Source organism: Salmo salar, chromosome 18 (genome assembly GCF_965601325.2).
Source record: "Salmo salar chromosome 18, fSalSal1, whole genome shotgun sequence".
NCBI lineage: Eukaryota > Metazoa > Chordata > Actinopteri > Salmoniformes > Salmonidae > Salmo > Salmo salar.
The window spans coordinates 36,151,484-36,176,756 of record NC_138308.1 but is presented as its reverse complement, the minus strand read 5'-3'; the positions used below and the strand labels follow the sequence as shown (position 1 = coordinate 36,176,756).

General features: G+C 48.3%; 1 protein-coding gene across 1 annotated transcript in view; it reads right to left on the bottom strand.

Annotated features, from left to right (window-relative positions):
• Positions 1 to 25,273, bottom strand: part of LOC106563028 (E3 ubiquitin-protein ligase pellino homolog 1) — a 169,150-nt gene that overhangs the window by 7,374 nt on the left and 136,503 nt on the right. Inside the window, exons 3-6 of the mRNA XM_082964930.1 lie at positions 11,243 to 11,372; positions 9,808 to 9,909; positions 6,218 to 6,415; positions 5,011 to 5,199 (exon numbers count right to left, since the gene is read on the bottom strand). Of these exons, the coding sequence (XP_082821056.1) occupies positions 5,011 to 5,199; positions 6,218 to 6,415; positions 9,808 to 9,909; positions 11,243 to 11,372 (619 nt within the window). The remainder of the gene's footprint in view (positions 1 to 5,010; positions 5,200 to 6,217; positions 6,416 to 9,807; positions 9,910 to 11,242; positions 11,373 to 25,273) is intronic.

The following is a 25,273-nucleotide window of genomic DNA, read 5'->3' as shown; positions in this document are numbered from 1 at the left end:
GGGTGTGTGTGTGTGTGTGGTGGGGTCGGGTGTGTGTGTGTGTGTGGTGGGGTAGGGTCGGGTGTGTGTGTGTGTGTGGTGGGGTAGGGTCGGGTGTGTGTGTGTGTGTGTGGTGGGGTAGGGTCGGGTGTGTGTGTGTGTGTGTGGTGGGGTAGGGTCGGGTGTGTGTGTGTGGTGGGGTAGGGTGTGTGTGTGTGTGGGGGGGGGTAGGGTCGGGTGTGTGTGTGTGTGGTGGGGTAGGGTGTGTGCGTGTGTGTGGTGGGGTAGGGTGTGTGTGTGTGTGGTGGGGTAGGGTCGGGTGTGTGTGTGTGTGGTGGGGTAGGGTCGGGTGTGTGTGTGTGTGGTGGGGTAGGGTCGGGTGTGTGTGTGTGTGGTGGGGTAGGGTGTGTGTGTGTGTGTGTGGTGGGGTAGGGTGTGTGTGTGTGTGTGTGGTGGGGTAGGGTGTGTGTGTGTGTGTGTGGTGGGGTAGGGTGTGTGTGTGTGTGGTGGGGTAGGGTCGGGTGTGTGTGTGTGTGTGGTGGGGTAGGGTCGGGTGTGTGTGTGTGTGTGTGGTGGGGTAGGGTCGGGTGTGTGTGTGTGGTGGGGTAGGGTCGGGTGTGTGTGTGTGGTGGGGTAGGGTGTGTGTGTGTGTGGGGGGGGGTAGGGTCGGGTGTGTGTGTGTGTGGTGGGGTAGGGTCGGGTGTGTGTGTGTGTGGTGGGGTAGGGTGTGTGCGTGTGTGGTGGGGTAGGGTCGGGTGTGTGTGTGTGTGGTGGGGTAGGGTCGGGTGTGTGTGTGTGTGGTGGGGTAGGGTGTGTGTGTGTGTGTGTGGTGGGGTAGGGTGTGTGTGTGTGTGGTGGGGTAGGGTGTGTGTGTGTGTGGTGGGGTAGGGTGTGTGTGTGTGTGTGTGGTGGGGTAGGGTGTGTGTGTGTGTGTGTGGTGGGGTAGGGTGTGTGTGTGTGTGTGTGGTGGGGTAGGGTGTGTGTGTGTGTGGTGGGGTAGGGTCGGGTGTGTGTGTGTGTGGTGGGGTAGGGTTGGGTGTGTGTGTGTGGTGGGGTAGGGTTGGGTGTGTGTGTGTGGTGGGGTAGGGTGTGTGTGTGTGTGGTGGGGTAGGGTGTGTGTGTGTGTGGTGGGGTAGGGTAGGTGTGTGTGTGTGGTGGGGTAGGGTAGGTGTGTGTGTGTGTGTGGTGGGGTAGGGTGTGTGTGTGTGTGTGGTGGGGTAGGGTGTGTGTGTGTGTGTGGTGGGGTAGGGTGTGTGTGTGTGTGTGGTGGGGTAGGGTGTGTGTGGTGGGGTAGGGTGTGTGTGGGGTGGGGTAGGGTAGGTGTGGGGTGGGGTAGGGTAGGTGTGGGGTGGGGGGGGGTAGGGTGTGTGTGTGGTGGGGTAGGGTCGGGTGTGTGTGTGTGTGGTGGGGTAGGGTGTGTGTGTGTGTGTGGTGGGGTAGGGTGTGTGTGTGTGTGTGGTGGGGTAGGGTGTGTGTGTGTGTGTGTGGTGGGGTAGGGTGTGTGTGGGGTGGGGTAGGGTAGGTGTGGGGTGGGGTGGGGGTCGGGTGTGTGTGTGTGTGGTGGGGTAGGGTCGGGTGTGTGTGTGTGTGGTGGGGTAGGGTCGGGTGTGTGTGTGTGTGGTGGGGCAGGGTGTGTGTGTGTGTGTGTGTGTGTGGTGGGGTAGGGTGTGTGTGTGTGTGTGTGTGTGTGTGTGTGTGTGTGTGTGGTGGGGTAGGGTGTGTGTGTGTGTGTGGTGGGGTAGGGTGTGTGTGTGTGTGTGGTGGGGTAGGGTGTGTGTGTGTGTGTGTGTGTGTGGTGGGGTAGGGTAGTGTGTGTGTGTGGTGGGGTAGGGTGTGTGTGTGTGTGTGTGGTGGGGTAGGGTGTGTGTGTGTGTGGTGGGGTAGGGTGTGTGTGTGTGTGTGTGTGTGTGTGTGTGTGTGTGTGTGGTGGGGTAGGGTGTGTGTGTGTGTGTGTGTGTGTGGTGGGGTAGGGTGTGTGTGTGTGTGGTGGGGTAGGGTGTGTGTGTGTGTGTGTGTGTGTGTGTGGTGGGGTAGGGTGTGTGTGTGTGTGTGTGTGTGTGTGTGTGTGTGGTGGGGTAGGGTGTGTGTGTGTGTGTGTGTGTGGTGGGGTAGGGTGTGTGTGTGTGTGTGTGTGTGTGTGGTGGGGTAGGGTGTGTGTGTGTGTGTGTGTGGTGGGGTAGGGTGTGTGTGTGTGTGTGTGTGTGTGGTGGGGTAGGGTGTGTGTGTGTGTGTGTGTGTGTGGTGGGGTAGGGTGTGTGTGTGTGTGTGGTGGGGTAGGGTGTGTGTGTGTGTGTGTGTGTGTGGTGGGGTAGGGTGTGTGTGTGTGTGTGTGTGTGTGTGTGTGGTGGGGTAGGGTGTGTGTGTGTGTGTGTGGTGGGGTAGGGTGTGTGTGTGTGTGTGTGGTGGGGTAGGGTGTGTGTGTGTGTGTGTGGTGGGGTAGGGTGTGTGTGTGTGTGTGTGTGTGTGTGTGGTGGGGTAGGGTGTGTGTGTGTGTGTGTGGTGGGGTAGGGTGTGTGTGTGTGTGTGTGTGGTGGGGTAGGGTGTGTGTGTGTGTGTGTGTGGTGGGGTAGGGTGTGTGTGGTGGGGTAGGGTGTGTGTGTGTGTGTGTGTGTGGTGGGGTAGGGTGTGTGTGTGTGTGTGTGTGTGGTGGGGTAGGGTGTGTGTGTGTGTGTGTGTGTGGGGGGTAGGGTGTGTGTGAAGGGCATACTGTAGGACACTATGCTGCTGTGTTGACTGCTTCTGTTTCCCCCAGTCACCTGCCTGGTGGAGAGTCCTCTACTGACCGACACACACACACTGTCATATATCCTGTAAATACTACTATCTAAATGTACAACTACAGGCTGGGTATACTGCCATAGGCTACAGGCTCAAATCAACTACAGGCTGGGTATACTGCCATAGGCTACAGGCTCAAATCAACTACAGGCTGGGTATACTGCCATAGGCTACAGGCTCACATCAACTACAGGCTGGGTATACTGCCATAGGCTACAGGCTGAAATCAACTACAGGCTGGGTATACTGCCATAGGCTACAGGCTCACATCAACTACAGGCTGGGTATACTGCCATAGGCTACAGGCTGAAATCAACTACAGGCTGGGTATACTGCCATAGGCTACAGGCTGAAATCAACTACAGGCTGGGTATACTGCCATAGGCTACAGGCTCAAATCAACTACAGGCTGGGTATACTGCCATAGGCTACAGGCTCAAATCAACTACAGGCTGGGTATACTGCCATAGGCTACAGGCTGAAATCAACTACAGGCTGGGTATACTGCCATAGGCTACAGGCTCACATCAACTACAGGCTGGGTATACTGCCATAGGCTACAGGCTCAAATCAACTACAGGCTGGGTATACTGCCATAGGCTACAGGCTCAAATCAACTACAGGCTGGTTATACTGCCATAGGCTACAGGCTCACATCAACTACAGGCTGGGTATACTGCCATAGGCTACAGGCTGAAATCAACTACAGGCTGGGTATACTGCCATAGGCTACAGGCTGAAATCAACTACAGGCTGGGTATACTGCCATAGGCTACAGGCTCACATCAACTACAGGCTGGGTATACTGCCATAGGCTACAGGCTGAAATCAACTACAGGCTGGGTATACTGCCATAGGCTACAGGCTCACATCAACTACAGGCTGGGTATACTGCCATAGGCTACAGGCTGAAATCAACTACAGGCTGGGTATACTGCCATAGGCTACAGGCTCACATCAACTACAGGCTGGGTATACTGCCATAGGCTACAGGCTCACATCAACTACAGGCTGGGTATACTGCCATAGGCTACAGGCTGAAATCAACTACAGGCTGGGTATACTGCCATAGGCTACAGGCTCACATCAACTACAGGCTGGGTATACTGCCATAGGCTACAGGCTGAAATCAACTACAGGCTGGGTATACTGCCATAGGCTACAGGCTGAAATCAACTACAGGCTGGGTATACTGCCATAGGCTACAGGCTGAAATCAACTACAGGCTGGGTATACTGCCATAGGCTACAGGCTCACATCAACTACAGGCTGGGTATACTGCCATAGGCTACAGGCTCAAATCAACTACAGGCTGGGTATACTGCCATAGGCTACAGGCTGAAATCAACTACAGGCTGGGTATACTGCCATAGGCTACAGGCTGAAATCAACTACAGGCTGGGTATACTGCCATAGGCTACAGGCTGAAATCAACTACAGGCTGGGTATACTGCCATAGGCTACAGGCTCACATCAACTACAGGCTGGGTATACTGCCATAGGCTACAGGCTGAAATCCCTGACATTCACACTAAACCTAAGACATGTCAAGGAGAAGACAAAGGCCTAAACATGTTCTTGTCCTAAGTTTTGCTTTTTCCTTAAATAAATGTTTTGACCACTAAAAGGGTCTTGCTAAGGCTTACCAGGCTTCTTTAGTTGGAGCTGAAAAGTTCAGATTAAAAATAGGCCAATCTGTGATTGAAGAATATAACTTATAAAATGCCTAATTAGTTTAGTTCAACTGTCTTCCAAATATAAGCTTGTTATCCTTCACTGTTTGTAAACAACGTAAATGTAAAACTTGGTTAAATCTATATGTTTGACATCATGGATGGTCAGTCCTTGTATCCATTACTCTGTCTGTGAACATGAGAGGATCCATTTCTCCAGCCCATCCCTCAGCTGTTTACCAAATCAGTAACGGGTAACACTTGGTTTTTGTTTAAGTCGCAGATTGCCCCTTTAAATTCAGGATAAATGATGAAGTGTGGTATTGTTCTTCTTCCCCATGACATTACTGTACCCTGCAGCTGTGTGGAGGTTCATTTAATTCATGTGACTACACTACTTTCTACAGGAGGGCTCAGGGAAGGTGAGTGACTACACTACTTTATACAGGAGTGTAGTCACACACACACACACAGGGCAAGATGGTGCGTGTGTGTGTGTCTCACCATCTTGCCCTGTGTGTGTGTGTGTGTGTGTGTGTGTGTGTGTGTGTGTGTGTGTGTGTGTGTGTGTGTGTCTCACCATCTTGCCCCGCTGCTGAGCGGAGCGGGTCTCTCGGAGGGTAAAGACGTTTCCGCAGACGGAGATCTCTCTCCAGACGCCCGGTTTGGAGTCCTCTGTGAAGCCGTGGCGAGGGTGCATCACCAGCACGCCGTTGGTGGTCAGCCCGTCCATCTGACCGTCACACGTCTTCCATTTAGCTGCCTTCTCCTGGCGGGGGAATAGAAAGTAAGTTGTTCATTGTCTTTATGGTGTCATGATTTACTGAACTGTGTGGTATGTACCTCTGAATATTTTAACAAATCAAAGAGGGAGATGAAAATCCCCCCCCATTTTCATTTTAGTGACACACACACCTCCCCCGTCCCTTCCCACACCTCCCCTCCCCCGTCCCGTCCCACACCTCCCCTCCCCGTCCCGTCCCACACCTCCCCTCCCCGTCCCGTCCCACACCTCCCCTCCCCGTCCCGTCCCACACCTCCCCTCCCCCGTCCCGTCCCACACCTCCCCTCCCCGGTCCCACACCTCCCCTCCCCGTCCCGTCCCACACCTCCCCTCCCCGTCCCGTCCCACACCTCCCCTCCCCCGTCCCGTCCCACACCTCCCCTCCCCGGTCCCACACCTCCCCTCCCCTTCCCGTCCCACACCTCCCCTCCCCGTCCCACACCTCCCCTCCCCGTCCCGTCCCACACCTCCCCTCCCCGTCCCGTCCCACACCTCCCCTCCCCGTCCCGTCCCACACCTCCCCTCCCCGTCCCACACCTCCCCTCCCCGTCCCACACCTCCCCTCCCCCGTCCCTTCCCACACCTCCCCTCCCCGTCCCACACCTCCCCTCCCCGTCCCGTCCCACACCTCCCCTCCCCGTCCCACACCTCCCCCGTCCCACACCTCCCCTCCCCCCTGTCCTGTCCCACACCTCCCCTCCCCCGTCCCACACCTCCCCTCCCCCCTGTCCTGTCCCACACCTCCCCTCCCCCTGTCCTGTCCCACACCTCCCCTCCCCCCTGTCCTGTCCCACACCTCCCCTCCCCCCTGTCCTGTCCCACACCTCCCCTCCCCCGTCCCACACCTCCCCTCCCCCCTGTCCTGTCCCACACCTCCCCTCCCCCTGTCCTGTCCCACACCTCCCCTCCCCCCTGTCCCGTCCCACACCTCCCCTCCCCCCTGTCCCGTCCCGTCCCACACCTCCCCTCCCCCCCGTCCCTCCCCTCCCCTCCCCCCACTCACCCCTAGGAAGATGTTCTTGGAGCTGTCGAAGCCGGCAGCGTAGATGCGTGTGGTGTAGGGGGGCGTCCTCTGACACATGACACGGCAGGCGAAGCGAGAGATGGTGCTCTGGACTGACTGGGTGTCTGAGTTACTCTGGCTCCCTGCCACCGTGTCGGTTACCACAAAGTCTATAGGGCTCTCTGTGGAGCGACCAATCTGACAGGAGGAGGGAGGGGAACGGTGGGAGAGAAGAGAAAATATGTTACAAGTAGCTTGACTTTATGTGGGAGACAGAGGGAGAGAAATGGGGAGAGAGAAAGACAGAGGGGTAAATGTGTTTGGAGACATTGACTGCACAGGTAGATTTAAAGCTAATTCCATTCAAAACAGGTAATATGTAATTTATCCACATTATAAGGTCTTATCAAGGGGGTTTACTGGTACTTCAGACTGCCTCACAGAAACAGGCTCCTGCCCTATGGGCCATTCTGACTCAGACAATACTAACTATCTTCATACTGGAACTAGTAAACACACAACACATTTCAAAGTACAAACAAGCCAATACATTCACATAAAAATATAACAATATGGATAGGTCCCAAATGGCACCCTAATAGTCCTATGGGCCCTGGTTAAAAGAAGTGCACTACTTAGGGAATAGGGGGCACTACAGAGCCCTATGGGCCCCGGTTAAAAGACGTGAACTATACAGGGCAGGGATATTCAACTCTGACCCTACGAGGTCAGGAGCCTTTCTGTTCTACCTGATCATTAATATCACCCACCTGGTGTCCCAGGTCTAAACCAGTCCCTCATTAGAGGGGAACAATGACCAACTGGGTGCACTACAGAGCCCTATGGGCCCTGGTTAAAAGAAGTGCACTACTTAGGGAATAGGGGGCACTACAGAGCCCTATGGGCCCCGGTTAAAAGAAGTGCACTACTTAGGGAATAGGGGGCACTACAGAGCCCTATGGCCCCCGGTTAAAAGAAGTGCACTACATTAGGGTTGGGTGACTAAGATTGTATGGTCTATCGATGTGTGACAGCCATCGTTGATGGTGGCGACATCGTGATGTCACAAACTATGGTTTAGCATATTTAAAACTTGACTGCAGCGCCAGAGTCTGACAGCAGGGCGAACACACAGCAGGGCGAGCACACCGCAGGGCGAGCACACCGCAGGGCGAGCACACCGCAGGGCGAGCACACCGCAGGGCGAGCACACCGCAGGGCGAGCACACCGCAGGGCGAGCACACCGCAGGGCGAGCACACCGCAGGGCGAGCACACCGCAGGGCGAGCACACCGCAGGGCGAGCACAACGCAGGGCGAGCACAACGCAGGGCGAGCACACAGCAGGGCGACATACCAAATTCCCTTTTTACCTAACTGCCTAAATGTTCAAAATATATGGTAGTTATTAACATAAAGCAACAGAACAATGTAGAAAGAGTGGAGAGCACCAAAGCGGTGTAAAATCTCAGAGCCTAACAGCCCCCCCCCTTACCTCTCCAACATGTCATGGTCCTGGGCCTGGTGTCTGGCTTATTGTTTTCCCCTTACCTCTCCAACATGTCATGTTCCTGGGCCTGGTGTCTGGCTTATTGTTTTCCCCTTACCTCTCCAACATGTCATGGTCCTGGGCCTGGTGTCTGGCTTATTGTTTTCCCCCCACCTCTCTAACATGTCATGTTCCTGGGCCTGGTGTCTGGCTTATTGTTTTCCCCCCACCTCTCCAACATGTCATGGTCCTGGGCCTGGTGTCTGGCTTATTGTTTTCCCCCCACCTCTCCAACATGTCATGGTCCTGGGCCTGGTGTCTGGCTTATTGTTTTCCCCCCACCTCTCTAACATGTCATGTTCCTGGGCCTGGTGTCTGGCTTATTGTTTTCCCCCCACCTCTCTAACATGTCATGTTCCTGGGCCTGGTGTCTGGCTTATTGTTTTCCCCTCACCTCTCCAACATGTCATGGTCCTGGGCCTGGTGTCTGGCTTATTGTTTTCCCCCCACCTCTCTAACATGTCATGTTCCTGGGCCTGGTGTCTGGCTTATTGTTTTCCCCCCACCTCTCCAACATGTCATGTTCCTGGGCCTGGTGTCTGGCTTATTGTTTTCCCCCCACCTCTCTAACATGTCATGGTCCTGGGCCTGGTGTCTGGCTTATTGTTTTCCCCCCACCTCTCCAACATGTCATGTTCCTGGGCCTGGTGTCTGGCTTATTGTTTTCCCCTCACCTCTCCAACATGTCATGGTCCTGGGCCTGGTGTCTGGCTTATTGTTTTCCCCCCACCTCTCCAACATGTCATGGTCCTGGGCCTGGGCCTGGTGTCTGGCTTATTGTTTTCCCCCCACCTCTCTAACATGTCATGGTCCTGGGCCTGGTGTCTGGCTTATTGTTTTCCCCCCACCTCTCTAACATGTCATGTTCCTGGGCCTGGTGTCTGGCTTATTGTTTTCCCCCCACCTCTCCAACATGTCATGTTCCTGGGCCTGGTGTCTGGCTTATTGTTTTCCCCCACCTCTCCAACATGTCATGGTCCTGGGCCTGGTGTCTGGCTTATTGTTTTCCCCCCACCTCTCTAACATGTCATGTTCCTGGGCCTGGTGTCTGGCTTATTGTTTTCCCCTCACCTCTCTAACATGTCATGTTCCTGGGCCTGGTGTCTGGCTTATTGTTTTCCCCTCACCTCTCCAACATGTCATGTTCCTGGGCCTGGTGTCTGGCTTATTGTTTTCCCCTCACCTCTCCAACATGTCATGGTCCTGGGCCTGGTGTCTGGCTTATTGTTTTCCCCTCACCTCTCCAACATGTCATGTTCCTGGGCCTGGTGTCTGGCTTATTGTTTTCCCCCCACCTCTCCAACATGTCATGGTCCTGGGCCTGGTGTCTGGCTTATTGTTTTCCCCCCACCTCTCCAACATGTCATGTTCCTGGGCCTGGTGTCTGGCTTATTGTTTTCCCCCCACCTCTCTAACATGTCATGTTCCTGGGCCTGGTGTCTGGCTTATTGTTTTCCCCTCACCTCTCCAACATGTCATGGTCCTGGGCCTGGTGTCTGGCTTATTGTTTTCCCCTCACCTCTCCAACATGTCATGTTCCTGGGCCTGGTGTCTGGCTTATTGTTTTCCCCCCACCTCTCTAACATGTCATGGTCCTGGGCCTGGTGTCTGGCTTATTGTTTTAAACACAAAGTAGCCCAGAAGACAGAACGTTCCAGATGTGCTTTACCCTGATGATCCAGACTAAATAACACCCTACACCTGATACGACTATAATATTGGTTTTTAAAAGGTAGGCTAATATAACAGATATCTGAGTATTTTGTATGGACAAGAGAAGCACTACCAAGTAGAAAGTCTGCTGGTGGGCAGATGAAAGCAACATTCACCTCCACAAAAACACTGTTTACATTGATATCCATACTGAATGAAGCACTTAAAACGGACCTCACGGACACCTGTAACCTTTTCACTTCATTTAAGGGGGACATTTGCCTTAAAATTTTGTTTTTGTTGCAACTGACTTAAAAGTGAAGGAAACTAAGAGAAAATGTCCTTAATGTTTTATACAACTGGGCCCAGAACTCTGAGTTTGTAGTTACCTGGAACATGTCTGTGTTGTTATCATGAGTATACTCCACCACCACCGTCTGACCTCTGGATAACGTGTAGGAGATGCTGTGTTGGTCCTTGTTGCTGATGGCCTGGAGAGGAGAGGGAGGGAGGGGAGGGAGGGACAGAGAGGGAGGGACACAGGGAGGGACAGGGAGGGAGGGACAGAGAGGAGGGAGGGAGGGACAGGGAGGGAGGGACAGAGAGGAGGGAGGGAGGGACACAGGGAGGGACAGGGAGGGAGGGACAGAGAGGAGGGAGGGAGGGACACAGGGAGGGACGGACAGAGAGGAGGGAGGGAGGGACACAGGGAGGGACAGGGAGGGAGGGACAGAGAGGAGGGAGGGAGGGACACAGGGAGGGACAGGGAGGGAGGGACAGAGAGGAGGGAGGGAGGGACAGAGGGAGGGACGGACAGAGAGGAGGGAGGGACACAGGGAGGGACAGAGGGGAGGGACAGAGAGGAGGGAGGGAGGGACAGAGGGGAGGGACAGAGGGGAGGGAGGGACAGAGGGGAGGGAGGGACGGAGGGACAGAGGGGAGGGAGAGAGGGACAGAGGGGAGGGAGAGAGGGACAGAGGGGAGGGAGAGAAAGACAAAGGGGAGGGAGAGAGAGACAGAAGGGAGGGAGGGAGAGAGGGACGGAGGGACAGAGGGAGGGACAGAGGGAGGGACAGAGGGAGGGACAGAACAGGGAAAGACGGGGGATGAATGGAGAAAAGAGGAACGTTCAGTATAGAAATGTTGAACAGACAAGGTTCTGTCCTCAGCTCTTTTTGTTATATTTCTATCTGCTAAGTAACGTTCTAGACGTTTCCCCCTCCCAAACACACCTCAACCACTATTCCAAATCCTCCCCAATAATGCCAGCCTTGTGGTTTAACAGGCCTGTTTAAAGACTTAATAAACAGGATGGAAACAGACATGTGTTTCCAAGGACACACACACACACACACACACACACACACACACACACACACACACACACACACACACACACACACACACACACACACACACACACACACACACACACACACTTTGTAGGACATCTGTCTGCTGCCCTTCATTGGACAGTTCACACTTAACTCTCCCGTAAACAGCCAGTGTGTTCCGTGTGTTCATAAAGGCATGGTTCACATACTCACACTGTTAACCAAGGCAGGAGTGTTATGGGGTTGTGTGTGTGTGTGTGTGTGTGTGTGTGTGTGTGTAGGTTTTTAATTGAATTCCACTAGTTTTTTTTACCTTTATTTAACTAGACAAGTCAGTTAAGAAAAAAATCTTATATACAACGACGGCCTACCAAAGGGCAAAATGCCTCCTGCAGGGACTGGTGCTGGGATTAAAAATACAAATATAAGACAAAACACAAATCATGACAAGAGACTGGTAGGGGTGTGTGTGTGTGTAGGTGTGTGTTACCTTAGCTGCCTGTGCGGTGCAGGCAGCGTGCACTGTGCTGGGTCTGACACCATTAGCCTTGGGCCTCCTAGACAGACTGAAACGGCTTTTCCTCCTGCCTCGATCACCGTTGGGTAGAGAGCCATTGTACCTAAAGACAGAGAGACGGAGAGAGAGAGGGATAAACAAAGGGATAGGATGCCATTTGGGAAGCAGGAAGTGTTCCTAGAGCAGGCAGGGAGAGTTGCTGTGAGTTCACAGACATGCCTGTCATTGTGTGTGTGTGGGCTTGTATTACTGTCCTTGTGGGTACTGGAAAACCCCCAACGTATTTCCCATGTCCACATGAGGACAAAGGCTAGGTATAAAGTTAGGGTTAGGTTTATGCTGTGTGCCTCTGTGTTCCAGCTCTGCTGATAGCTCACTCGTCACTGATAGACCAACACTACTGTTATAATCATCTACCTGACAGTCTGGAGACCAACACTACTGTTATAATCATCTACCTGACAGCCTGGAGACCAACACTATTGTTATAATCATCTACCTGACAGTCTGGAGACCAGGACCACCTACTGTTATAATCATCTACCTGACAGTCTGGAGACCAACACTACTGTTATAATCATCTACCTGACAGCCTGGAGACCAACACTACTGTTATAATCATCTACCTGACAGCCTGGAGACCAGGACCAACACTACTGTTATAATCATCATCCTGACAGTCTGGAGACCAGGACCAACACTACTGTTATAATCATCTACCTGACAGTCTGGAGACCAGGACCAACACTACTGTTATAATCATCTACCTGACAGTCTGGAGACCAACACTACTGTTATAGTCATCTACCTGACAGCCTGGAGACCAGCACTACTGTTATAATCATCTACCTGACAGCCTGGAGACCAACACTACTGTTATAATCATCTACCTGACAGTCTGGAGACCAGGACCAACACTACTGTTATAATCATCTACCTGACAGCCTGGAGACTAGGACCAACACTACTGTTATAATCATCTACCTGACAGTCTGGAGACCAACACTACTGTTATAATCATCTACCTGACAGTCTGAAGACCAACACTACTGTTATAATCATCTACCTGACAGTCTGGAGACCAGGACCAACACTACTGTTATAATCATCTACCTGACAGTCTGGAGACCAGGACCAACACTACTGTTATAATCATCTACCTGACAGTCTGGAGACCAGGACCAACACTACTGTTATAATCATCTACCTGACAGTCTGGAGACCAGGACCAACACTACTGTTATAATCATCTACCTGACTGCCTGGAGACCAACACTACTGTTATAATCATCTACCTGACAGTCTGGAGACCAACACTACTGTTATAATCATCTACCTGACAGCCTGGAGACCAACACTACTGTTATAATCATCTACCTGACAGCCTGGAGACCAGGACCAACACTACTGTTATAATCATCTACCTGACAGTCTGGAGACCAACACTACTGTTATAATCATCTACCTGACAGCCTGGAGACCAACATTACTGTTATAATCATCTACCTGACAGCCTGGAGACCAGGACCAACACTACTGTTATAATCATTTACCTGACAGCCTGGAGACCAGGACCAACACTACTGTTATAATCATCTACCTGACAGCCTGGAGACCAGGACCAACACTACTGTTATAATCATCTACCTGACAGCCTGGAGACCAACACTACTTTTATAATCATCTACCTGACAGTCTGGAGACCAGGACCAACACTACTGTTATAATCATCTACCTGACAGTCTGGAGACCAACACTACTGTTATAATCATCTACCTGACAGCCTGGAGACCAACACTACTGTTTTAATCATCTACCTGACAGTCTGGAGACCAACACTACTGTTATAATCATCTACCTGACAGCCTGGAGACCAACACTACTGTTTTAATCATCTACCTGACAGCCTGGAGACCAACACTACTGTTATAATCATCTACCTGACAGTCTGGAGACCAACACTACTGTTATAATCATCTACCTGACAGTCTGGAGACTAGGACCAACACTACTGTTATAATCATCTACCTGACAGTCTGGAGACCAGGACCAACACTACTGTTATAATCATCTACCTGACAGCCTGGAGACAAGGACCAACACTACTGTTATAATCATCTACCTGACAGTCTGGAGACCAACACTACTGTTATAATCATCTACCTGACAGCCTGAAGACCAACACTACTGTTATAATCATCTACCTGACAGCCTGGAGACCAGGACCAACACTACTGTTATAATCATCTACCTGACAGTCTGGAGACCAACACTACTGTTATAATCATCTACCTGACAGCCTGGAGACCAACACTACTGTTATAATCATCTACCTGACAGTCTGGAGACCAACACTACTGTTATAATCATCTACCTGACAGCCTGGAGACCAGGACCAACACTACTGTTATAATCATTTACCTGACAGCCTGGAGACCAGGACCAACACTACTGTTATAATCATCTACCTGACAGCCTGGAGACCAGGACCAACACTACTGTTATAATCATCTACCTGACAGCCTGGAGACCAACACTACTGTTATAATCATCTACCTGACAGTCTGGAGACTAGGACCAACACTACTGTTATAATCATCTACCTGACAGTCTGGAGACCAACACTACTGTTATAATCATCTACCTGACAGCCTGGAGACCAACACTACTGTTATAATCATCTACCTGACAGTCTGGAGACGGCCAACACTACTGTTATAATCATCTACCTGACAGCCTGGAGACCAGGACCAACACTACTGTTATAATCATTTACCTGACAGCCTGGAGACCAGGACCAACACTACTGTTATAATCATCTACCTGACAGCCTGGAGACCAGGACCAACACTACTGTTATAATCATCTACCTGACAGCCTGGAGACGGCCAACACTACTGTTATAATCATCTACCTGACAGTCTGGAGACTAGGACCAACACTACTGTTATAATCATCTACCTGACAGCCTGGAGACCAGGACCAAGACTACTGTTATAATCATCTACCTGACAGTCTGGAGACCAGGACCAAGACTACTGTTATAATCATCTACCTGACAGCCTGGAGACTAGGACCAACACTACTGTTATAATCATCTACCTGACAGTCTGGAGACCAGGACCAACACTACTGTTATAATCATCTACCTGACAGTCTGGAGACCAACACTACTGTTATACTCATCTACCTGACAGTCTGGAGACCAACACTACTGTTATAATCATCTACCTGACAGTCTGGAGACCAACACTACTGTTATAATCATCTACCTGACAGTCTGGAGACCAACACTACTGTTATAATCATCTACCTGACAGTCTGGAGACCAACACTACTGTTATAATCATCTACCTGACAGTCTGGAGACCAACACTACTGTTATAATCATCTACCTGACAGCCTGGAGACCAGGACCAACACTACTGTTATAATCATCTACCTGACAGTCTGGAGACCAGGACCAACACTACTGTTATAATAATCTACCTGACAGCTTGGAGACTAGGACCAACACTACTGTTATAATCATCTACCTGACAGTCTGGAGACCAACACTATTGTTATAATCATCATCCTGACAGCTTGGAGACTAGGACCAACACTACTGTTATAATCATCTACCTGACAGTCTGGAGACCAACACTACTGTTATAATCATCATCCTGACAGCCTGGAGACCAGGACCAACACTACTGTTATAATAATCTACCTGACAGCTTGAAGACTAGGACCAACACTACTGTTATAATCATCTACCTGACAGTCTGGAGGCCAGGACCAACACTACTGTTATAATCATCATCCTGACAGTCTGGAGACCAACACTACTGTTATAATCATCTACCTGACAGCATGGAGACCAACACTACTGTTATAATCATCTACCTGACAGCATGGAGACCAACACTACTGTTATAATCATCTACCTGACAGTCTGGAGACCAGGACCAACACTACTGTTATAATCATCTACCTGACAGCCTGGAGACCAACACTACTGTTATAATCATCTACCTGACAGTCTGGAGACCAGCACTACTGTTATAATCATCATCCTGACAGTCTGGAGACCAACACTACTGTTATAACTATCTACCTGACAGTCTGGAGACCAGGACCAACACTACTGTTATAATCATCTACCTGACAGTCTGGAGACCAACACTACTGTTATAATCATCTACCTGACAGCCTGGAGACCAGGACCAACACTACTGTTATAATCATCTACCTGACAGCCTGGAGACCAACACTACTGTTATAATCATCTACCTGACAGCCTGGAGACCAGGACCAACACTACTGTTATAATCATCATCCTGACAGTCTGGAGACCAACACTACTGTTATAATTATCTACCTGACAGTCTGGAGACCAGGACCAACACTACTGTTATAATCATCTACCTGACAGTCTGGAGACCAACACTACTGTTATAATCATCTACCTGACAGTCTGGAGACCAACACTACTGTTATAATCATCTACCTGACAGTCTGGAGACCAACACTACTGTTATAATCATCTACCTGACAGCCTGGAGACCAGGACCAACACTACTGTTATAATCATCTACCTGACAGCCTGGAGACCAACACTACTGTTATAATCATCTACCTGACAGCCTGGAGACCAGGACCAACACTACTGTTATAATCATCATCCTGACAGTCTGGAGACCAACACTACTGTTATAATTATCTACCTGACAGTCTGGAGACCAGGACCAACACTACTGTTATAATCATCTACCTGACAGCCTGGAGACCAACACTACTGTTATAATCATCTACCTGACAGTCTGGAGACCAGCACTACTGTTATAATCATCATCCTGACAGTCTGGAGACCAACACTACTGTTATAACTATCTACCTGACAGTCTGGAGACCAGGACCAACACTACTGTTATAATCATCTACCTGACAGTCTGGAGACCAACACTACTGTTATAATCATCTACCTGACAGCCTGGAGACCAGGACCAACACTACTGTTATAATCATCTACCTGACAGCCTGGAGACCAACACTACTGTTATAATCATCTACCTGACAGCCTGGAGACCAGGACCAACACTACTGTTATAATCATCATCCTGACAGTCTGGAGACCAACACTACTGTTATAATTATCTACCTGACAGTCTGGAGACCAGGACCAACACTACTGTTATAATCATCTACCTGACAGTCTGGAGACCAACACTACTGTTATAATCATCTACCTGACAGTCTGGAGACCAACACTACTGTTATAATCATCTACCTGACAGCCTGGAGACCAGGACCAACACTACTGTTATAATCATCTACCTGACAGCCTGGAGACCAACACTACTGTTATAATCATCTACCTGACAGCCTGGAGACCAGGACCAACACTACTGTTATAATCATCATCCTGACAGTCTGGAGACCAACACTACTGTTATAATTATCTACCTGACAGTCTGGAGACCAGGACCAACACTACTGTTATAATCATCTACCTGACAGTCTGGAGACCAACACTACTGTTATAATCATCTACCTGACAGTCTGGAGACCAAGACCAACACTACTGTTATAATCATCTACCTGACAGTCTGGAGACCAAGACCAACACTACTGTTATAATCATCTACCTGACAGTCTGGAGACCAGGACCAACACTACTGTTATAATCATCTACCTGACAGTCTGGAGACCAGGACCAACACTACTGTTATAATCATCTACCTGACAGTCTGGAGACCAGGACCAACACTACTGTTATAATCATCTACCTGACAGTCTGGAGACCAGGACCAACACTACTGTTATAATCATCTACCTGACAGTCTGGAGACCAGGACCAACACTACTGTTATAATCATCTACCTGACAGTCTGGAGACCAGGACCAACACTACTGTTATAATCATCTACCTGACAGTCTGGAGACCAACACTACTGTTATAATCATCTACCTGACAGTCTGGAGACCAACACTACTGTTATAATCATCTACCTGACAGTCTGGAGAACAGGACCAACACTACTGTTATAATCATCTACCTGACAGTCTGGAGAACAGGACCAACACTACTGTTATAATCATCTACCTGACAGTCTGGAGACCAGGACCAACACTACTGTTATAATCATCTACCTGACAGTCTGGAAACCAACACTACTGTTATAATCATCTACCTGACAGCCTGGAGACCAGCACTACTGTTATAATCATCATCCTGACAGTCTGGAGACCAACACTACTGTTATAATCATCTACCTGACAGTCTGGAGACCAACACTACTGTTATAATCATCTACCTGACAGTCTGGAGACCAGGACCAACACTACTGTTATAATCATCTACCTGACAGTCTGGAGACCAGGACCAACACTACTGTTATAATCATCTACCTGACAGTCTGGAGACCAGGACCAACACTACTGTTATAATCATCTACCTGACAGTCTGGAGACCAGGACCAACACTACTGTTATAATCATCTACCTGACAGTCTGGAGACCAACACTACTGTTATAATCATCTACCTGACAGTCTGGAGACCAACACTACTGTTATAATCATCTACCTGACAGTCTGGAGACCAGGACCAACACTACTGTTATAATCATCTACCTGACAGTCTGGAGAACAGGACCAACACTACTGTTATAATCATCTACCTGACAGTCTGGAGACCAGGACCAACACTACTGTTATAATCATCTACCTGACAGTCTGGAAACCAACACTACTGTTATAATCATCTACCTGACAGTCTGGAGACCAACACTACTGTTATAATCATCTACCTGACAGTCTGGAGACCAACACTACTGTTATAATCATCTACCTGACAGTCTGGAGAACAGGACCAACACTACTGTTATAATCATCTACCTGACAGTCTGGAGAACAGGACCAACACTACTGTTATAATCATCTACCTGACAGTCTGGAGACCAGGACCAACACTACTGTTATAATCATCTACCTGACAGTCTGGAAACCAACACTACTGTTATAATCATCTACCTGACAGCCTGGAGACCAGCACTACTGTTATAATCATCATCCTGACAGTCTGGAGACCAACACTACTGTTATAATCATCTACCTGACAGTCTGGAAACCAACACTACTGTTATAATCATCTACCTGACAGTCTGGAGACCAGGACCAACACTACTGTTATAATCATCTACCTGACAGTCTGGAGACCAGGACCAACACTACTGTTATAATCATCTACCTGACAGTCTGGAGACCAGGACCAACACTACTGTTATAATCATCTACCTGACAGTCTGGAGACCAGGAACAACACTACTGTTATAATCATCTACCTGACAGTCTGGAGACCAGGACCAACACTACTGTTATAATCATCTACCTGACAGTCTGGAGACCAACACTACTGTTATAATCATCTACCTGACAGTCTGGAGAACAGGACCAACACTACTGTTATAATCATCTACCTGACAGTCTGGAGAACAGGACCAACACTACTGTTATAATCATCTACCTGACAGTCTGGAGACCAGGACCAACACTACTGTTATAATCATCTACCTGACAGTCTGGAAACCAACACTACTGTTATAATCATCTACCTGACAGCCTGGAGACCAGCACTACTGTTATAATCATCATCCTGACAGTCTGGAGACCAACACTACTGTTATAATCATCTACCTGACAGTCTGGAGACCAACACTACTGTTATAATCATCTACCTGACAGTCTGGAGACCAGGACCAACACTACTGTTATAATCATCTACCTGACAGTCTGGAGACCAGGACCAACACTACTGTTATAATCATCTACCTGACAGTCTGGAGACCAACACTATTGTTATAATCATCATCCTGACAGCTTGGAGACTAGGACCAACACTACTGTTATAATCATCTACCTGACAGTCTGGAGACCAACACTACTGTTATAATCATCATCCTGACAGCCTGGAGACCAGGACCAACACTACTGTTATAATAATCTACCTGACAGCTTGAAGACTAGGACCAACACTACTGTTATAATCATCTACCTGACAGTCTGGAGGCCAGGACCAACACTACTGTTATAATCATCATCCTGACAGTCTGGAGACCAACACTACTGTTATAATCATCATCCTGACAGTCTGGAGACCAACACTACTGTTATAATCATCTACCTGACAGCATGGAGACCAACACTACTGTTATAATCATCTACCTGACAGTCTGGAGACCAGGACCAACACTACTGTTATAATCATCTACCTGACAGCCTGGAGACCAACACTACTGTTATAATCATCTACCTGACAGTCTGGAGACCAGCACTACTGTTATAATCATCATCCTGACAGTCTGGAGACCAACACTACTGTTATAACTATCTACCTGACAGTCTGGAGACCAGGACCAACACTACTGTTATAATCATCTACCTGACAGTCTGGAGACCAACACTACTGTTATAATCATCTACCTGACAGCCTGGAGACCAGGACCAACACTACTGTTATAATCATCTACCTGACAGCCTGAAGACCAACACTACTGTTATAATCATCTACCTGACAGCCTGGAGACCAGGACCAACACTACTGTTATAATCATCATCCTGACAGTCTGGAGACCAACACTACTGTTATAATTATCTACCTGACAGTCTGGAGACCAGGACCAACACTACTGTTATAATCATCTACCTGACAGTCTGGAGACCAACACTACTGTTATAATCATCTACCTGACAGTCTGGAGACCAACACTACTGTTATAATCATCTACCTGACAGCCTGGAGACCAGGACCAACACTACTGTTATAATCATCTACCTGACAGCCTGGAGACCAACACTACTGTTATAATCATCTACCTGACAGCCTGGAGACCAGGACCAACACTACTGTTATAATCATCATCCTGACAGTCTGGAGACCAACACTACTGTTATAATTATCTACCTGACAGTCTGGAGACCAGGACCAACACTACTGTTATAATCATCTACCTGACAGTCTGGAGACCAACACTACTGTTATAATCATCTACCTGACAGTCTGGAGACCAAGACCAACACTACTGTTATAATCATCTACCTGACAGTCTGGAGACCAAGACCAACACTACTGTTATAATCATCTACCTGACAGTCTGGAGACCAGGACCAACACTACTGTTATAATCATCTACCTGACAGTCTGGAGACCAGGACCAACACTACTGTTATAATCATCTACCTGACAGTCTGGAGACCAGGACCAACACTACTGTTATAATCATCTACCTGACAGTCTGGAGACCAGGACCAACACTACTGTTATAATCATCTACCTGACAGTCTGGAGACCAGGACCAACACTACTGTTATAATCATCTACCTGACAGTCTGGAGACCAGGACCAACACTACTGTTATAATCATCTACCTGACAGTCTGGAGACCAACACTACTGTTATAATCATCTACCTGACAGTCTGGAGACCAACACTACTGTTATAATCATCTACCTGACAGTCTGGAGAACAGGACCAACACTACTGTTATAATCATCTACCTGACAGTCTGGAGAACAGGACCAACACTACTGTTATAATCATCTACCTGACAGTCTGGAGACCAGGACCAACACTACTGTTATAATCATCTACCTGACAGTCTGGAAACCAACACTACTGTTATAATCATCTACCTGACAGCCTGGAGACCAGCACTACTGTTATAATCATCATCCTGACAGTCTGGAGACCAACACTACTGTTATAATCATCTACCTGACAGTCTGGAGACCAACACTACTGTTATAATCATCTACCTGACAGTCTGGAGACCAGGACCAACACTACTGTTATAATCATCTACCTGACAGTCTGGAGACCAGGACCAACACTACTGTTATAATCATCTACCTGACAGTCTGGAGACCAGGACCAACACTACTGTTATAATCATCTACCTGACAGTCTGGAGACCAGGACCAACACTACTGTTATAATCATCTACCTGACAGTCTGGAGACCAACACTACTGTTATAATCATCTACCTGACAGTCTGGAGACCAACACTACTGTTATAATCATCTACCTGACAGTCTGGAGAACAGGACCAACACTACTGTTATAATCATCTACCTGACAGTCTGGAGAACAGGACCAACACTACTGTTATAATCATCTACCTGACAGTCTGGAGACCAGGACCAACACTACTGTTATAATCATCTACCTGACAGTCTGGAAACCAACACTACTGTTATAATCATCTACCTGACAGCCTGGAGACCAGCACTACTGTTATAATCATCATCCTGACAGTCTGGAGACCAACACTACTGTTATAATCATCTACCTGACAGTCTGGAAACCAACACTACTGTTATAATCATCTACCTGACAGTCTGGAGACCAGGACCAACACTACTGTTATAATCATCTACCTGACAGTCTGGAGACCAGGACCAACACTACTGTTATAATCATCTACCTGACAGTCTGGAGACCAGGACCAACACTACTGTTATAATCATCTACCTGACAGTCTGGAGACCAGGACCAACACTACTGTTATAATCATCTACCTGACAGTCTGGAGACCAGGAACAACACTACTGTTATAATCATCTACCTGACAGTCTGGAGACCAGGACCAACACTACTGTTATAATCATCTACCTGACAGTCTGGAGACCAACACTACTGTTATAATCATCTACCTGACAGTCTGGAGACCAACACTACTGTTATAATCATCTACCTGACAGTCTGGAGACCAACACTACTGTTATAATCATCTACCTGACAGCCTGGAGACCAGGACCAACACTACTGTTATAATCATCTACCTGACAGTCTGGAGACCAACACTACTGTTATAATCATCTACCTGACAGTCTGGAGACCAACACTACTGTTATAATCATCTACCTGACAGTCTGGAGACCAACACTACTGTTATAATCATCTACCTGACAGTCTGGAGACCAGGACCAACACTACTGTTATAATCATCTACCTGACAGTCTGGAGACCAACACTACTGTTATAATCATCATCCTGACAGCCTGGAGACCAGGACCAACACTACTGTTATAATCATCTACCTGACAGTCTGGAGACCAACACTACTGTTATAATCATCTACCTGACAGTCTGGAGACCAACACTACTGTTATAATCATCTACCTGACAGTCTGGAGACCAGGACCAACACTACTGTTATAATCATCATCCTGACAGTCTGGAGACCAACACTACTGTTATAATCATCATCCTGACAGTCTGGAGACCAACACTACTGTTATAATCATCTACCTGACAGTCTGGAGACCAGGACCAACACTACTGTTATAATCATCTACCTGACAGTCTGGAGACCAACACTACTGTTATAATCATCTACCTGACAGTCTGGAGACCAACACTACTGTTATAATCATCTACCTGACAGCCTGGAGACCAGGACCAACACTACTGTTATAATCATCTACCTGACAGTCTGGAGACCAGGACCAACACTACTGTTATAATAATCTACCTGACAGCTTGGAGACTAGGACCAACACTACTGTTATAATCATCTACCTGACAGTCTGGAGACCAACACTACTGTTATAATCATCATCCTGACAGCCTGGAGACCAGGACCAACACTACTGTTATAATCATCTACCTGACAGTCTGGAGACCAACACTACTGTTATAATCATCTACCTGACAGTCTGGAGACCAACACTACTGTTATAATCATCTACCTGACAGTCTGGAGACCAGGACCAACACTACTGTTATAATCATCATCCTGACAGTCTGGAGACCAACACTACTGTTATAATCATCATCCTGACAGTCTGGAGACCAACACTACTGTTATAATCATCTACCTGACAGTCTGGAGACCAGGACCAACACTACTGTTATAATCATCTACCTGACAGTCTGGAGACCAACACTACTGTTATACTCATCTACCTGACAGTCTGGAGACCAACACTACTGTTATACTCATCTACCTGACAGTCTGGAGACCAGGACCAACACTACTGTTATAATCATCTACCTGACAGTCTGGAGACCAACACTACTGTTATAATCATCTACCTGACAGTCTGGAGACCAACACTACTGTTATAATCATCTACCTGACAGTCTGGAGACCAACACTACTGTTATAATCATCTACCTGACAGTCTGGAGACCAACACTACTGTTATAATCATCTACCTGACAGTCTGGAGACCAACACTACTGTTATAATCATCTACCTGACAGCCTGGAGACCAGGACCAACACTACTGTTATAATCATCTACCTGACAGTCTGGAGACCAGGACCAACACTACTGTTATAATAATCTACCTGACAGCTTGGAGACTAGGACCAACACTACTGTTATAATCATCTACCTGACAGTCTGGAGACCAACACTACTGTTATAATCATCTACCTGACAGTCTGGAGACCAACACTACTGTTATAATCATCTACCTGACAGTCTGGAGACCAGGACCAACACTACTGTTATAATCATCATCCTGACAGTCTGGAGACCAACACTACTGTTATAATCATCATCCTGACAGTCTGGAGACCAACACTACTGTTATAATCATCTACCTGACAGCCTGGAGACCAACACTACTGTTATAATCATCTACCTGACAGCCTGGAGACCAACACTACTGTTATAATCATCTACCTGACAGTCTGGAGACCAACACTACTGTTATAATCATCTACCTGACAGCCTGGAGACCAGGACCAACACTACTGTTATAATCATCTACCTGACAGGCTGGAGACCAACACTACTGTTATAATCATCTACCTGACAGCCTGGAGACCAGCACTACTGTTATAATCATCATCCTGACAGTCTGGAGACCAACACTACTGTTATAACTATCTACCTGACAGTCTGGAAACCAACACTACTGTTATAATCATCTACCTGACAGCCTGGAGACCAACACTACTGTTATAATCATCTACCTGACAGCCTGGAGACCAGCACTACTGTTATAATCATCTACCTGACAGTCTGGAGACCAACACTGTTATAATCATTAACCTGACAGTCTGGAGACCAACACTACTGTTTTAATCATCTACCTGACAGCCTGGAGACCAACACTACTGTTATAATCATCTACCTGACAGCCTGGAGACCAACACTACTGTTATAATCATCTACCTGACAGCCTGGAGACCAGGACCAACACTACTGTTATAATCATCATCCTGACAGTCTGGAGACCAACACTACTGTTATAATTATCTACCTGACAGTCTGGAGACCAGGACCAACACTGCTGTTATAATCATCTACCTGACAGTCTGGAGACCAACACTACTGTTATAATCATCTACCTGACAGTCTGGAGAGCAACATTTCTGTTATAATCATCTACCTGACAGTCTGGAGACCAGGACCAACACTACTGTTATAATCATCTACCTGACAGTCTGGAGACCAGGACCAACACTACTGTTATAATCATCTACCTGACAGTCTGGAAACCAACACTACTGTTATAATCATCTACCTGACAGTCTGGAAACCAACACTACTGTTATAATCATCTACCTGACAGCCTGGAGACCAGCACTACTGTTATAATCATCATCCTGACAGTCTGGAGACCAACACTACTGTTATAATCATCTACCTGACAGTCTGGAGACCAGGACCAACACTACTGTTATAATCATCTACCTGACAGTCTGGAGACCAGGACCAACACTACTGTTATAATCATCTACCTGACAGTCTGGAGACCAGGACCAACACTACTGTTATAATCATCTACCTGACAGTCTGGAGACCAACACTACTGTTATAATTATCTACCTGACAGTCTGGAGACCAGGACCAACACTACTGTTATAATCATCTACCTGACAGTCTGGAGACCAGGACCAACACTACTGTTATAATCATCTACCTGACAGTCTGGAGACCAGGACCAACACTACTGTTATAATCATCTACCTGACAGTCTGGAAACCAACACTACTGTTATAATC